The 14,538-nt window shown below is 59.7% G+C and overlaps 2 protein-coding genes across 2 annotated transcripts; both read right to left on the bottom strand.

Moving 5' to 3' along the window:
• Positions 1–2,056: 2,056 nt before the first annotated feature.
• LOC112586982 (USP6 N-terminal-like protein) lies at positions 2,057–7,063 on the bottom strand. The gene is made up of 5 exons (XM_025293499.3): positions 6,948–7,063; positions 5,044–5,163; positions 4,337–4,428; positions 4,048–4,106; positions 2,057–3,583 (listed from the first exon to the last, which is right to left on the bottom strand). The coding sequence occupies exons 2-5, from the start codon at positions 5,069–5,071 to the stop codon at positions 3,469–3,471; spliced, it is 294 nt and encodes a 97-aa protein (XP_025149284.1). The 5' UTR covers positions 5,072–5,163; positions 6,948–7,063; the 3' UTR covers positions 2,057–3,468.
• A 1,786-nt stretch (positions 7,064–8,849) lies between these two features.
• On the bottom strand, positions 8,850–11,233 carry LOC112587074 (USP6 N-terminal-like protein). Its single transcript, XM_044948728.2, has 5 exons — positions 11,168–11,233; positions 10,440–10,560; positions 9,733–9,824; positions 9,444–9,502; positions 8,850–8,979 (listed from the first exon to the last, which is right to left on the bottom strand). The coding sequence occupies exons 1-5, from the start codon at positions 11,231–11,233 to the stop codon at positions 8,865–8,867; spliced, it is 453 nt and encodes a 150-aa protein (XP_044804663.2). The 3' UTR covers positions 8,850–8,864.
• Positions 11,234–14,538: the final 3,305 nt, after the last annotated feature.

Genomic DNA, 14,538 nt, shown 5'->3' with positions numbered 1-14,538 from the left:
GGGAGGTGGAGGTCCCCAGAGAGAGCTGCCCTGAGCCAAATGGGAGCAGTGACCCTTTGGCCCTGGCCCATGTGCCCCCAGAGCGCCCCAAGGTCCCAGTCAGCCTTGACCCCTCAGTGGGCAGTGGGAGGGCTGCTGACACGTATTCCAGTAGGGTGCCCTGGAGCCCAAGACAAGCAGGACCCAGCTCCCCATTTGTGGGGTGAACGGGGAAGTGCTGGGGTCTAGCCCCGGTGGATCCAGGGAATTCGAAGCAGGGATGGCGTCGGCGAGGATCAGGAAACAACTGCTTAATTAAACGTTAATTAAGGATATAAAGAGTAATAGAATAAGGATAGCTCAGTGAGGAAATTCAGTGGAGAAAAGAGGCTGAAATAAGGAGAGCTCAGTGAGGAAATTCAGTGGAGAAAAGAGGCTGAATAATTCAGCCAGAAGGTAAGAGAAAGAACGACATGGGGAGACCAAGTTTCAGTGAACAAGGCCCGCACTTTATTTTCCAAAGTAGTTTTTATACCTTAAGTTATGCATAGAGGATAATGGGGGAAGGGGTAGAGTCATGCAGTAAGCCAGGCTTTCTCCTGCAAACTTATCATATGCAAAAGTTTAGGTGATTTGCATCATCTTCTGGCCCGGAGGCCTGTTAACATTTTAAGAAACTTATTTTTCTCTATAGGTGATTATTCTAAAGTCAGGCACCACCCTCCAAAAGCATTAGATAAACTTGCATTCCTACAGAGCAAAGGAGTGGTGGGCTATAACAAGAAAAAGAATTAACTCAAGGGTCCCAGGTTACAAACATTAAAGCTACTACTTACACCAATTATATTAATCAATACACTGCCAGGGACACAGCAGGTAAGGGATATGGAGACTTAGCAGCAAACATTGGCTCAACAAGTGAAAAACCCTTCACCAATACAATTTCTAATCAATCTTTTAACTGCTCAAAGGAATCTGTGTTTAGACAGTTTAGAACATCTCATGCCTCTCACAGTTGCGAGGCTCTGAGCAATCACATGTGGCCGGAAAAACCTATTCAGGCAGGCTAGAGGACTTCCAAAGGAGTTTGTAGGTTGAAACACTATCACACCCAGGAACTTTATTAACTGGAGCTGTAAGTTAACTCTTTTTTCAGAGAGGTAATGGGGGACAGCCCCCTCTAAAGTCAGAAGTGTAGGTGAGAGCACAAAGCAGAAAGTAGGCAGACTCTGGTTTTGGGGGTAGATGCTCAAGAATTTCCAGGGGGACTCCTGAGGCTCGATCCCACCTTTGCGTATGCCAAGCCTCCTTCCCCATGACCTTTGCCACTGGCGGAGCTCGCTCCGGCAGGGAAGGGTCTGAGATTCTGCTCGAGGCGGAGGCAGTGTTCCCCTTGAGCCAGTGCCCTCTTCCTTCCACTGGTGCGTGAGATCCGGCAGCATGCCCACCCAAGGAGGGGGCCCTAGGCTGCCTGAGCTCAGGTGCTGCTCCCCTGACAGGTATGGAGGGGCACGGAGGTGTCCAGTGTGATGTGGGAAGGGGTGTGCGAGGTGGGTGTGGGGAGGAGGAGGCAGGGAAGAAAGCAAGCGCCACTGGAGCCCGGCCAGCCCAGGTTGGTGGACAGAGTGACTGAACTGATGCTCCCTGCCTGCCAGCTGTTGCTCTCCTGGAGCCCAGTCCTGGCCCACCGGGCACAGGCTGAGTCACAGTCAATCATCCGATGGTCTTGATCCTGGGGTTTGGCTGAAGCTCGGAGTCTGTAGTGCCTGTGGCCTCCCACGAGGCAGCTGGGAACCTCAGTTTTGTCCAGCTGGTGCTCCCTTTGCCTCTGGGGGCCCTGAGAGCATCCTTCGGAGACGTCTAGGTGCTACAAGAACCAGCCAGTCTAGCACTTAATGCACGAAAATGTATTAACCTTTAACCAGCAAGGGGGGAAACTGAAACCAAAGTCTGTCCGTCCCCTGGAGGGAGATCTTCATAGGGAATGGCTGGGGGGCAGGGAACCCAGTTGGATCCCCGGTGGGTTGTATTTGCTGAGATTTAGGGGCCCCAAAAGGCAGTCACTGACTTGGACAGTGTGTTGCGTCAGCCCAAACAGCAGCACCCTCTGCTCTAGCCCCGCCTCCTTATGCGTGTGAGGTCCTGGAGGTGGCCTGTTGTTCCCAGAGGCTCCTCAGGTCACTGAAGGGACCTTGTGGGGCACTCTCAGGCTGCAGGAGACCACATACAGCTCCTAGAGGGCTCGCCTTGCCTTGAGCCAGCTTTCCTGACTGGCCGGGGCAGCCCCTTTAGTCACAGTCCAGGCTGGGGGGTGCTCACACAGCATCTGCCCTCCTGGAGCCCAAATTCAGGCCCTTTGGAGTTAGGGACTTGTGCTATATTGGGGGGGGGGGGGTAGGGTCCATCCTCCTTGAGCTCAGCGTGAAAAAGCAGAGCATGTTGCTGGCTTCTGGGGACCTCGGGGTCCCCGGGAGCCTCGGGGTCCCTGTGCTCACAGTCACCTCATCCTCTGGAGGCCCCTGAACGTCCAGTCTCCCTATGGACACAGAGCTCAGGGGGTCATGCGGACGTGTGGGGCCTTGGTGCAGCTCTTGGGGTGCTGTCCTGGCTCCACCATGGCCGTGCTGGTCACTCATGGGAGGGATGCTGGCTGCAGCTGCCTCAGGGCAGGAGGGGTGTCCTGGGCCCAGTGGCGCCGTCTTCAGCAGGCTGGGTGGAGCTGGTTGCCGGAGCCTCAGTGGGGTCACGGAGTCAGGCCTGTTGCGTGGCCCTGGGGGTGGCCCAGGCAGGGACTGAAGGGGAAGGGACCCAGCATTCCAGCTCAAAGCCAAGGTCTGGGGGCCACCTGCCTGTGGCCTCACAGATCACCGGGAAGTTTGGGAGGGAATTGTATCGCTGTGGTCTGCACAAGGTGGGCCTGTGGGGCCAGGCATGGCAGAGCCGGCCCAGCTTTGAGAACAGCCCTCTAGGCCACCAACCCCTGGACTCTGTGGTGGCTGCCCAGAAGAGCGAATGGCCGGGGGTGAGGGGAAAGCCCGGGGCTCACCCACCCACTACTGCCTGAGAGGGGGACTCATGGGGAGACCAGGGCTGAGCCCCTCTGGCCGGCGGCAGGTCATACGTCATCCTGGGTAGCTCAGCCATGGAGGCCGGCAGCTGCGTGTGCACACTGCACCATCCGCCGGGGCCCCGGCCCGGGACAGCGCGTCCTGCAGGAACTCCTGCAGCCTTCCAGGGGCAGCGTCAGGAGGCGCTTGAGGGGTGGGGGTGCCGTCAGGCCACAGGGGGACACACAAGGAAGGCTCAGCCCTCCACCCTGGGGGTCTTCCCACGGGGGAGGGGCGGCTGTGTTCCGCTGTGCACCACCCCTGGGGGTCCATCTGTCCCGACAGAGCCCAGGGAGCACCCCGGCCAGGGGCGCTCACCACAGGGCACCCTGACCGCCTTCATGCGGCTGGCACTCCCTCCTCCGTGGCCTGCGCTCCACGCTCAGGCCCGCTTCCTCCTGTGCACCTTGAGGACGGTGTAGGCCATGGCCGTGAGCAAGTGCCCACCCTCCAGCATGGAGGCCTCCCAGAGCCTCAGGGTCAGCGGAAAGGGGGGTCTGTGGGGACAGTGGGCATGGGAGGGGCCGCTTGAGCAGGGCACGGGGGTCCCAGCACAGGGTCAGAAGCCACATCTGCCTCTGGTCCCTGCAGTCCCACCATTCGTCAGACAAGGTCCCAGAGCTGCTCATCTGGGTGGACAAAGGTGCTCCCACCAGGCCTCTCAGGGTCCTTAGGGCCTGACAGCGCACCAGCTAACCCTCTCGGTGGGGACACCTCAGCAGATCACGATGGTGGCTCAGCTGCACCCCAGGTTGACCCACCCTTCCCGAAGGGAGCCAGGTGGAAACGGCGGGTCCCTGGGACTTCACGGTGCCCTGGGCCCACCAGAAGGGCTCTGGGCTGCCCCTTGGGGCTCCTCAGGAGGGACTTGGCATATCTGAGGGTGGGGTTTGTCCCTCCCTGGGCATCAGGAGTGGGGGACAGGGAGGCCTTGGAACCCAGCGTCCCTGGGCAGCCTTACCTGGTTGATGAAGCACTGCATGAACCACGTGGGTGTGTAAATCCCCGCAGACATCGGCTCTAGAGCAGGGCAGGGGGTGCTCAGGGCCTGCCTGCCCTGCCAGAAACCTCCCTATTTGAGGGCCCTGTACAGCCACCCTCAGGGGTGGTGGACATGCTGTCCGTGGGCCTGCTCAGCCCCAGCTCACCCCTGGCAGCCCCCAGGAGAAGGCAAATGAAGTCTGCAGGAAGCCAAGTCCCCGCAGTGGCCATGGGACAGCACCTCTGGGCGGGGCGACAGTTGTACTCACCACATGTCCCTTCAACTTGGGGAGGGCTCTGCCGAGAACGTGCTTGTGATGGGCCTGGAACCTTAGCAATTTCGGGAATCCAGGGATGAAGCCTGAGGAGCCCCCAGACCCCCACAAGTCAGAGCCTCGCCCAGAGGGGAGTGGAGTACCACAGGAGCCCCCAGCGGTGACCCCTGCCTGTGGGGCCCTCTTGAGCCCTGGCTGGACATGCTCTTCCCAGGCAAGACAGCCTGTGAGGCCAGGGCAGAGGCCCTGCTCCTGGATGCCCAGCTCCGCGGGCACCCTGGGCAGAGGGGTGGGCAGGCATCTGGCCCCGGCATGCTGTCCCCACAGCAGCCACAGTGGGGGATGGCGGGCCTGGTATGGAGGGGCAGTGAGTGTGGCCCCCAGGGGAGATGCGGGTGTGTGCCTGGCCATCTCCTGGCCTCTGCAACCAGGCTGGGGGCAGAGGAGGTGGTGTTGCTGCCCGGGCTTCGTGTGGCTGTGGGCTTGCAGGGCTTGAGGCAGAAGGACCAGCAGGGAAGGAAGGGAGAGTGGTCTGCATGAGGCTGGGACTGAGGGCTGAGGCTCCAGAACCCAAAGGGCAGTGTGGGAAGCCAGTGCCCTTTGCTGATGGGGAGCTGTCCTGGGCCAGGGTCCCCACCAGCCCCCCTGCAAAGAGACCCCAGATCCTCTGGCTTGCCCAGCCGTCCTCGACAGTCACCTACCGCCCATGGTGTGCTTGTCGTCAGTCATCAGCTGCACCAGCCCCTAGAAAGCATCCTCTTAGTTCAGGAACATCAGTAGGATGGCCGCAACCTTGTTCATGTCCTGGAAGTAGACATGTCCTGCAAGAGCCAGACGTGTGTGGAGGACCCACCTGGAGGCCACTCTGTCCTCTCCTGACACTCCCACCTCTGCTCCTGGATGCTCCTGATTCGTGACCAGCAGGAAGACCCCCTGGAATGGGCAGGGCCTGGGTGAGCAGATATTCTCAGTGTCATACATGGAATAGGCCACCAGCACGTGGAACAGGGCCTGCTGCCTGGGGAAGGGGACACAGGGGGCTTCTTTCACACTGATGCTCTTAATTTTATATTGTCTGACAGAGCCTCACGACAAAGCAAGTGTGTTTAAGAAATGAGCCCCCAAAGCCAAGGAGTCCTGGGGTCACCCTGCTTTGGGACTGGCAGGGCCCTTCAGTAGAGACATCTCACTGTGAGAGGAGCATGAGGGGTCTGGGGTCACCACTCGGGCAGCACAGCCCACTCCTGCCTTGTTGCTCTCAGCCCTGCTGTGGCCAGATCCCTCTTCTCTCTGGGGTGGAGGCTCTGAAGAGTGTCTCTTGGTCCAGAGTGAGCTTGATCTGCAGGCCAATAGCCTGCAACCTGAATTGGTTGTGGCAGAACCCTCTCTCTTACCTGCCCATATGTTTTCCCTGGCTGTCAGCGTCTTCCAATCCAGTTACCTGGATTGGAACAGCTTGTTCAGAAAGCACGAAGTGTTGGGAGACGTGATCTCTGGGTGCGTATTAGGGGATTACAGTACACGCTTCAGGTGTTGCAACAGGCTTGAGGTCACGTGTAAAAAAAGAATCCTGCTTCTTTTTTTCTTTTTGCCCCACTGCTTGGCTTGTGAGAGCTTAGTTCCCTGACAGGGATGCAACCTGGGCCCTCTGCAATTAGAGTGTGGAGTCTAACCACTGAATTGTTAGGGAATTCCCAAGAATTCTTGTTTTTAAAATGCATACTAGCAGCAGTAGGTTAGGGTTAGCAATGGCAACCCACTCCAGTACTCTTGCCTGGCAGATCCCATGGACAGAGGAGCTTGGTAGGCTGCAGTCCATGGGGTCGCTAGGAGTCAGACACGACTTCACTTTCACTCATTGGAGAAGGAAATGGCAACCCACTCCAGTGTTCTTGCCTGGAGAATCCCAGGGATGGGGGAGCCTGGTGGGCTGTCGTTTATGGGGTCGCACAGAGTCGGACACGACTGAAGTGACTTAGCAGCAGCAGCAGTAGGTTGGGGGGTTCCCTGGCTGACCAGGGATTAAGAGTCTGTTCTTCCACCACAGGGGGCATGGGTTTGCTCCTTGGTCAGGGCACTAAGCTCCCACAAGCCACGTGGCGCGGCCAAAAAAAAGCATACTGAGAGCCTAGCAATGGGGTGAGGCCAGAGGTCTTGGGTCCTCTGTGAAAGGCATGTGCTGGTCAAGGATGTGGTGAAGGCAGGAGATGGGATGGGACTGGGCCCCTAAGTGATGGAATTTGGGGTTCACCAATCTATTTTTACAAATGATAGAAACTGTAGAAGTAGAAATATGTAAGCAACACCATCAAGATGGGGCGTTATTTTGACTCCTCTAACACGAATTCAGTTCATCTGAGCTCCTGTTCAGCCAGGTCTCTGCCGCCTGGAGGCCCTCCCCTCCAGTGGGTGCCCCGCCCCACTCTCCCCTCTCCAACCGCCACCCGCCGCGAGCCCTCCACCTCTGCCCGAGCTCCTAACGTGACTACTCGCGCCCCCCTCGAGGCTCAGCCGGTACAGCCAGGACGGGCAGGGGTCGACACCCTGCCACCCCAGCTCCAGACCCAGGTCCACCGCCTCCCCGCCAGGAACCTTGGGGACCCACTTGATTCCGTATCGCTCCCAGAAGAAGAGGTTATTTCTGAAGGTGCGGTTGATGTCTACGTCAATGTGCTTGACGTCAGGACAGCACCGGCGGGCCTGCTCTTTTATGCGCTTTTTTAATGCTCTTTTGTGGGCGGGGCCGAGGGGGCGGGGCCAACGTCAGGCGGCCCTGACCCACTGGACCAACTGCCACAACTGCCGCGACGCGGCGGGCGCTGCGCGGCCGGAGGGGCCGCAGCTCTTTTCTGCAGAAACCTCATTGCGCTTGTTTCTGAAGCCAGCGGGGCTCACGAGGGACTCCCCCGTTCAAGGCCCAGAACCCCGACCGTTAACAAGGTAACGTCCAGGCCCTCTGGACCCCTCCGCCGCCTCCCCCAGAGGCCTCCCAGGTGACAGCTCCCGCCGGGCCCTGAGCCTGGTCCCGGGAGGCGGCTCCCAGGTGCGGGGACGCGGGGAGGGCGGCTGGGCCTCTGCTTCCTAACACCCTCTGGAGTGTCCCTGCCATTAGGCGGTAACAGGCCGGGCGGGGCGAGAAGGGGGCAGGATGGGGTGGGCGTGGGGAGGAGAGACTCCAGTTCGCTGCCTTTCCTTCTGATAGTCACCTACTCCTCTTTTGGCGCCAGCCCGACTCAGGGGGCTCGGGCTCCCAACACCCTGACTCTAAAAACCGCCCAGGAGGAGCGTGGAGCCCCACAGCCCGACACCTCCATCCCCCACCCTTGGGGATGGGCCAGGGGTCCCCAGGGGCAGCCCGCCAAGCCTGGCCCGTTGCCCCTGCTCAGGTGGACCGACCGCACCTGATATTTCCTGATGTTCTCCGCCTTCACCTTCTCCAGGTCCCAGAGCAGAGACCAGGCCTGCCCTCGCACTGGTGGAGGGATGCCCTTGGACACCCTTCAGCACATCTATGGGGGAGAAGCAGCCCTGAGACAGATGCAGGCACCACGCCGGGGAGGAGACGGAGCGAGAGGCCTGTGGAAGATGCAGCAGAGGGGCAGGGTCTTCCTAGAGCTGGGTCTGATCTTCCCAAACTGGGAGTAGAGAATAGCCCCGATTGCTCCCTCCCTGTGGGGTCCTGGGCTGGGCTGGCTGCCGCCCTGGCTGGCATTAGAGTCTCCCGAGCCTTGTGGGGCCCAAAGGCTAGCGCCCTGCAGGGTCAGGATACTCAGCTTTGTACCTTCGTGCTGCTCTGGTATTTTTGCCAGTTCCTCAGCTTCTTCACCCACTTGTCAGCTCCCCGGAGGTCTTGGGCTTTTTGCTAGAATATAGGACATGGTGGTGGTCTAGCTGCCAGCTCCCTAGGGTGGCAAGAATGGGCGTGAACTCAAGGGCCCCCAGGACAGGCACAGACCCCTCGCAGACCAAGGACACTTTGACAGCTCTGGGGGGAGCAGCAGGGAACCCCAGCCGCACCCGTGACCACCTCCCTCCTTCTGCTGGTACAGCACGCGTGGAGCCTTACCCTCAATGAGTGAGTGCTGAGGCCGCAGATACTGAAGCCCTGGAGACTAGGTGGGTTTTCCTGACTGGAGGGCAAGAGAAACAAGGTGTGAGATACTGACCCAGCTGGAGGCCCAGAAGGCCCCACCCACCCACTCAACCCCCAAGTCAGTCCAGGAGACTCGAAGGGAGGGCTGATCCCCCCCAGGGTGCTGGCTTCAAGGTGAGCTGCATTCTGGAGACTCTCTAGGGGTGAGTGTGCCGTCAGGCCACTGGGGGGACCCACAAGGAAGGCTCAGCCCCCACATTGGGGGGTCCTCCCGTAAGGGGCGGCTGTGTTCTGCTGTGCACCACCCCTGGGGGTCCATCTGTCCCGACAGAATTCCAGGGAGCACCCCAACTAGGGGCGCTCACCACAGGGCACCCTGACCGCCTTCATGCGGCTGGCACTCCCTCCTCCGTGGCCTGCGCTCCACGCTCAGGCCCGCTTCCTCCTGTGCACCTTGAGGACGGTGTAGGCCATGGCCGTGAGCAAGTGCCCACCCTCCAGCATGGAGGCCTCCCAGAGCCTCAGGGTCAGCGGAAAGGGGGGTCTGTGGGGACAGTGGGCATGGGAGGGGCCGCTTGAGCAGGGCACGGGGGTCCCAGCACAGGGTCAGAAGCCACATCTGCCTCTGGTCCCTGCAGTCCCACCATTCGTCAGACAAGGTCCCAGAGCTGCTCATCTGGGTGGACAAAGGTGCTCCCACCAGGCCTCTCAGGGTCCTTAGGGCCTGACAGCGCACCAGCTAACCCTCTCGGTGGGGACACCTCAGCAGATCACGATGGTGGCTCAGCTGCACCCCAGGTTGACCCACCCTTCCCGAAGGGAGCCAGGTGGAAACGGCGGGTCCCTGGGACTTCACGGTGCCCTGGGCCCACCAGAAGGGCTCTGGGCTGCCCCTTGGGGCTCCTCAGGAGGGACTTGGCATATCTGAGGGTGGGGTTTGTCCCTCCCTGGGCATCAGGAGTGGGGGACAGGGAGGCCTTGGAACCCAGCGTCCCTGGGCAGCCTTACCTGGTTGATGAAGCACTGCATGAACCACGTGGGTGTGTAAATCCCCGCAGACATCGGCTCTAGAGCAGGGCAGGGGGTGCTCAGGGCCTGCCTGCCCTGCCAGAAACCTCCCTATTTGAGGGCCCTGTACAGCCACCCTCAGGGGTGGTGGACATGCTGTCCGTAGGCCTGCTCAGCCCGAGCTCACCCCTGGCAGCCCCCAGGAGAAGGCAAATGAAGTCTGCAGGAAGCCAAGTCCCCGCAGTGGCCATGGGACAGCACCTCTGGGCGGGGCGACAGTTGTACTCACCACATGTCCCTTCAACTTGGGGAGGGCTCTGCCGAGAACGTGCTTGTGATGGGCCTGGAACCTTAGCAATTTCGGGAATCCAGGGATGAAGCCTGAGGAGCCCCCAGACCCCCACAAGTCAGAGCCTCGCCCAGAGGGGAGTGGAGTACCACAGGAGCCCCCAGCGGTGACCCCTGCCTGTGGGGCCCTCTTGAGCCCTGGCTGGACATGCTCTTCCCAGGCAAGACAGCCTGTGAGGCCAGGGCAGAGGCCCTGCTCCTGGATGCCCAGCTCCGCGGGCACCCTGGGCAGAGGGGTGGGCAGGCATCTGGCCCCGGCATGCTGTCCCCACAGCAGCCACAGTGGGGGATGGCGGGCCTGGTATGGAGGGGCAGTGAGTGTGGCCCCCAGGGGAGATGCGGGTGTGTGCCTGGCCATCTCCTGGCCTCTGCAACCAGGCTGGGGGCAGAGGAGGTGGTGTTGCTGCCCGGGCTTCGTGTGGCTGTGGGCTTGCAGGGCTTGAGGCAGAAGGACCAGCAGGGAAGGAAGGGAGAGTGGTCTGCATGAGGCTGGGACTGAGGGCTGAGGCTCCAGAACCCAAAGGGCAGTGTGGGAAGCCAGTGCCCTTTGCTGATGGGGAGCTGTCCTGGGCCAGGGTCCCCACCAGCCCCCCTGCAAAGAGACCCCAGATCCTCAGGCTTGCCCAGCCGTCCTCGGCAGGCACCTACGGCGCATGGCGTGCTCCTCATCAGTCATCAGCTGGAACAACCTCCAGAAGGTGTCGTCCTCGTTCAGGAACATCAGTAGGACGGCCACAACCTCGTTCATGCCCTGGAAGTAGCCCACCTCCTGCAGGAGCCAGACGTGCGTGGAGGACCCCCCGGGAGCCCACCTCTGCTCTTGGATGCATCAGCGCCATGGCCTGCCAAGGCCACCAGGGGTCTCCCTCCCCTTTTGGACCTCTGAGAGATGTTTCTTCCAATGGAAACCCACCCCCAGGATGGGGGAGAGGGGCATCCCAGTGACTCACAGAAAGGAACCTAGCCTGTTGGCAACACTGTACAGTGAGAGGTCTGTATCCTCCCCTGGTTCCCGCACCCTCCCTGCATGGCCCCAAAGCCAGAGGAGGCTGAGAGATGCCAGGAAAGGCAGGGCAGGATAAGTCCCCACCCTGCATCCTAGGGGCACAGTACCAGGCCCACCCGACTCAGTGGGATCTGCCTGGGCCTCACCTGCTCGTACCTGGCTAGGATCCTGCCTGGGCCACCTGGTCCCATTTGCAGTGACTCCCACCTGAGCCATACCCGCTCGTCCTGGGGAGGAGGATGTCCACTCAGGCTTGCTCTGCTCAGCTTTTGCTGTGACCCCTACCTGGAATGAGAGTGCTCTTGCTGCCCATGGTTCCCGCTGGGCTGTACCTGTGCACACCTGGCAATGGGCCCCACCTGGGCCTCACCTGCTCCTCCTTGGCTATGATCCCACCAGGGACATCCCTGTTCCTGCTGGCCGTGTGGGCTGGCATGGCCCACCTGGGGCTCAACCTGCTGCATGCTGACTGTGCCCCCTGCCTGAGCTGTTCCTGTTCCTACTGATAACCATCCTTACGTGGCCTTCCATGGTCTACCCGGGGATGATCTCTGCCTGGCCTCCCTTGCTTATTCTTGGCGCTGGTTCCTCCTGGGACATACCTGCTTCTGTGGGCTAGGATGCTCGCCTGGGCTGCAGTGACTTCCACTTGGCGAATGTACCTTTTCTGATGCGTGATACCAGTTCTACCTGGCTGGGATCCCTGCCGGGTCTCAGCTGCCTGTCTTTGGCTCAGATCCCTGCCTGGGTGCACCTACTCTTGTCTATGATCCTTGCTGGGGTCTCACCTGCTCATATTTTGTTATAATTTCTTCTCATTCCAAGGCTAGTAGGGTCTCCAGCTTCTCCATGTTGGATGCTGCAAGACAAAATCCATGTATTCCAGTGCCCTAAAGAGCTTCAGGGACCCAGAAAGTGGAAGTTGGCTCCCTGTTGGCAGCTTCCTGGTCATAGGGGGAGAAATCAGACATTAGTGCCCCCTTAGTGAGTGGGATCCCCCTTGGCGATCATGGCTTGCAGCCACACCTAACACTTCCACTTCTAGACTTAAGGACATGGGTAGACCTTTCTCCGAAGTCCACCCAGCCTTAGAAAACAAGGCCAACAGGCTCAGGGGGAGCTTCCCAACCTCATCAGTCATCAGGGAGATGCAAATCAAGACCACAGGGCAGACCACTTCTCACCCATGGAAACTTTATTCCCAATAAGAGGATGTGGAGAGATTGCAACTCTCCTGTACTGCGGGCAGGAAATGGTGACCCCAGCTACACTGTGGATGGGTGAATGCAATTGGGCACAAGAGACCATATATTGTATGATTCCATTGATCTGAAGTGTCCAGCATCACCAGGTCCATAGAGACAGAAACTGGATCGGGGGTCCCCAGGGCTGGGGGATGGGCGAGGGGTGGGTATCTGCTGATGGATGAGACTTTTATGAGGTGGTGACAGGTGGATGTAGTGGTGACGGTAGCAGGAGTCTGTAAAATAAAGACCTTTGAATGGTCTACTTGAGCTAAAGTGGATGACGTGTGAATTTCAGAGAAAGCTCTTTGAGCCGGATTTGCCCCAGGAGCCCTGAAAGGGGCAGAGAGAGTTCACTTAGATTAAAACACAACCAGGGGCTCTCATGTTCTAGGGCAGCAGCCCTGAGCTCCTGCCCATGGGGCTCTTCCTGGGACCACGCCCCCCTCACCGCACCACCCCCCACCCCCCGATGGCCCCTCTCGGGAGGCAGAGCAAGAACTGGGGACCAAGGGCACTAGGAAGAGACACATGTTCTCATAATGGACCTAACTCACCGATTCTGGCTGGTGAATCGGCTCAGGCAACACACCAGCCGATCAGAAGGGTGTTAGTTTGGGAAAAGAATGACTTATTTAGCCTCAGGCAGCCTCTCTGTGCTGCTGAGACCACCCTTCAGTCCACAAGTCTGAACAAGGCCAAAGGGGAAGGGCCTCAGTTCCTGGACTCGCACAGAAAACCATCAAGAACATGGCTGGAGAGTGTAGACCTGGTGACACGTGGAGAGCACAGGGGCGCCGTGCACTGCACAGCATGAGGCCCTGTGTCCCCACCCCCCAGCCCACAGGCCAAATGAACTCACATGGCCAGCTTGCCTGGTCTGGGGCAGGACAGACAGGATGCCTCTGGGATCCAGGACACGAGCACAGGCTTGGACCCACCGGGCTCTGGAGATGCCAAAGCTCTGCCCTTCTCCCCTCATCCTCCTCCATCCACAGTCCACCCCTGCATCCCCCCACCTCTTCCCCTCAGCTTCCATCACTTCCCCATCCTCCCTATCCCTCCACCAGCTGCTCTACAGTCCTCGGGCAGCCCCTAGCTTCACCCTCCCTCCTCCTCATTCTCAAGTCCCGCACCCCCGGACCTTCACCTCCCCATCACCCTTCCTCCTCCTACTCCTGTTTCCTGCACTTCCTCCTCTTCCTGTCTCACCACCTCTGTCCCATTCCCACCTCCTCCCTCTATATCCATCCTCCTATACTCTTCTGTCCTCTGCCTCCATCTTCCATCTATCTCCTCTACCTCCTCCTGTATCCTCTCTCCCCTGCTTCATGCTCTCCTCTGGGTCAGGTGTGGAAGCTCTGAGACTCCTCACAGGGACACGGGCACCTCTGGCTGCAGCCCACTCCCTCCTTGGAGCCAGGAGGGGACTGCAAATCCTGGCTGTTTTTCAGTACTGGGGGCTCAGCATCATCTCTGCCAGGAAGGATGGAGTCACCCACCCGGGGGCCTCTGTCCCCAAAGAATCTACAAGAAACGAGGTGATGCTTTTACCCATCAGACCTCTTGCTGCTCGAGCCATGTCCCCTTGATGGAAATGCACCCAGGGACAGGGCAGAAGAGATGGAACAGGGCAGGCGAGGGTCAGAGCAGGTCAGAGAGACAGGGGCCTCGAATGAACACCTACGGACATGAAACAGTGGGTGTGGGCCGCAGGCAGAACTGAGGGGTTGCTGCCTTTCCACCCCACAATGGGGGCAGGTCAGAAGTCAGGGGCAGCACTGAGCCCATACACCTGAAGGCCAGGCGTGGAAGAGGAGCATCTTGTCACCGGGCAAGGGAAGGTGACCAGGGACAGGTGTCACCCGGCACCAGCAAGAGGTCCTAGCCAGCAAAAGCATGTAAGCTTCAAAAGCTCAAAATTTAAAAACGGGTCCGGCTGCAGTGCGAGAGTCGTGGCGGCCTCTGAGGCAGTGCAGGCGGATTCCGCGGCTCTCGCCTCAGGTGCCCTGGCTGTCCCGGCGGCCACAAGGGGTGCCGCCGCTGCCTTGGGTCCTTGGGGTTCCCCCAGGCAGCTGAGAGGCAACCAACCCTGACCCACGGTGGCGAGGCAGCAGCCCACAGGGTCAGTGTCGCCGGCCCCAGAGTTCATCCAGCCGCCGGTGAGAGAGCTGTCCTGGGCCATGAGGACCAACATCCTGTGCACTGTGCGCAGCTGCAGCGAGATCCTGCCCAACTGCCCCGCGCTCAACAGGCACCTGGTCAAGAGCTACCACCGCCTGTAGGACGGCATAGTGAATCCAACAATAAAAGATTTGAAAACTGTACTGAAATTCTGCTGCTGCTGCTAAATTGCTTCAGTCGTGTCCGACTCTGTGCGACCCCATAGACGGCAGCGCACTAGGCTCCCCTGTCCCTGGGATTCTCCAGGCAAGAACACTGGAGTGGGTTGCCATTTCCTTCTCCAATGCATGAAAGTGAAAAGTGAAAGTGAAGT

This window comes from Bubalus bubalis, chromosome 9 (genome assembly GCF_019923935.1).
Source record: "Bubalus bubalis isolate 160015118507 breed Murrah chromosome 9, NDDB_SH_1, whole genome shotgun sequence".
Taxonomy (NCBI): Eukaryota; Metazoa; Chordata; class Mammalia; order Artiodactyla; family Bovidae; genus Bubalus; species Bubalus bubalis.
This window is presented reverse-complemented; position numbering and strand designations above follow the sequence as displayed.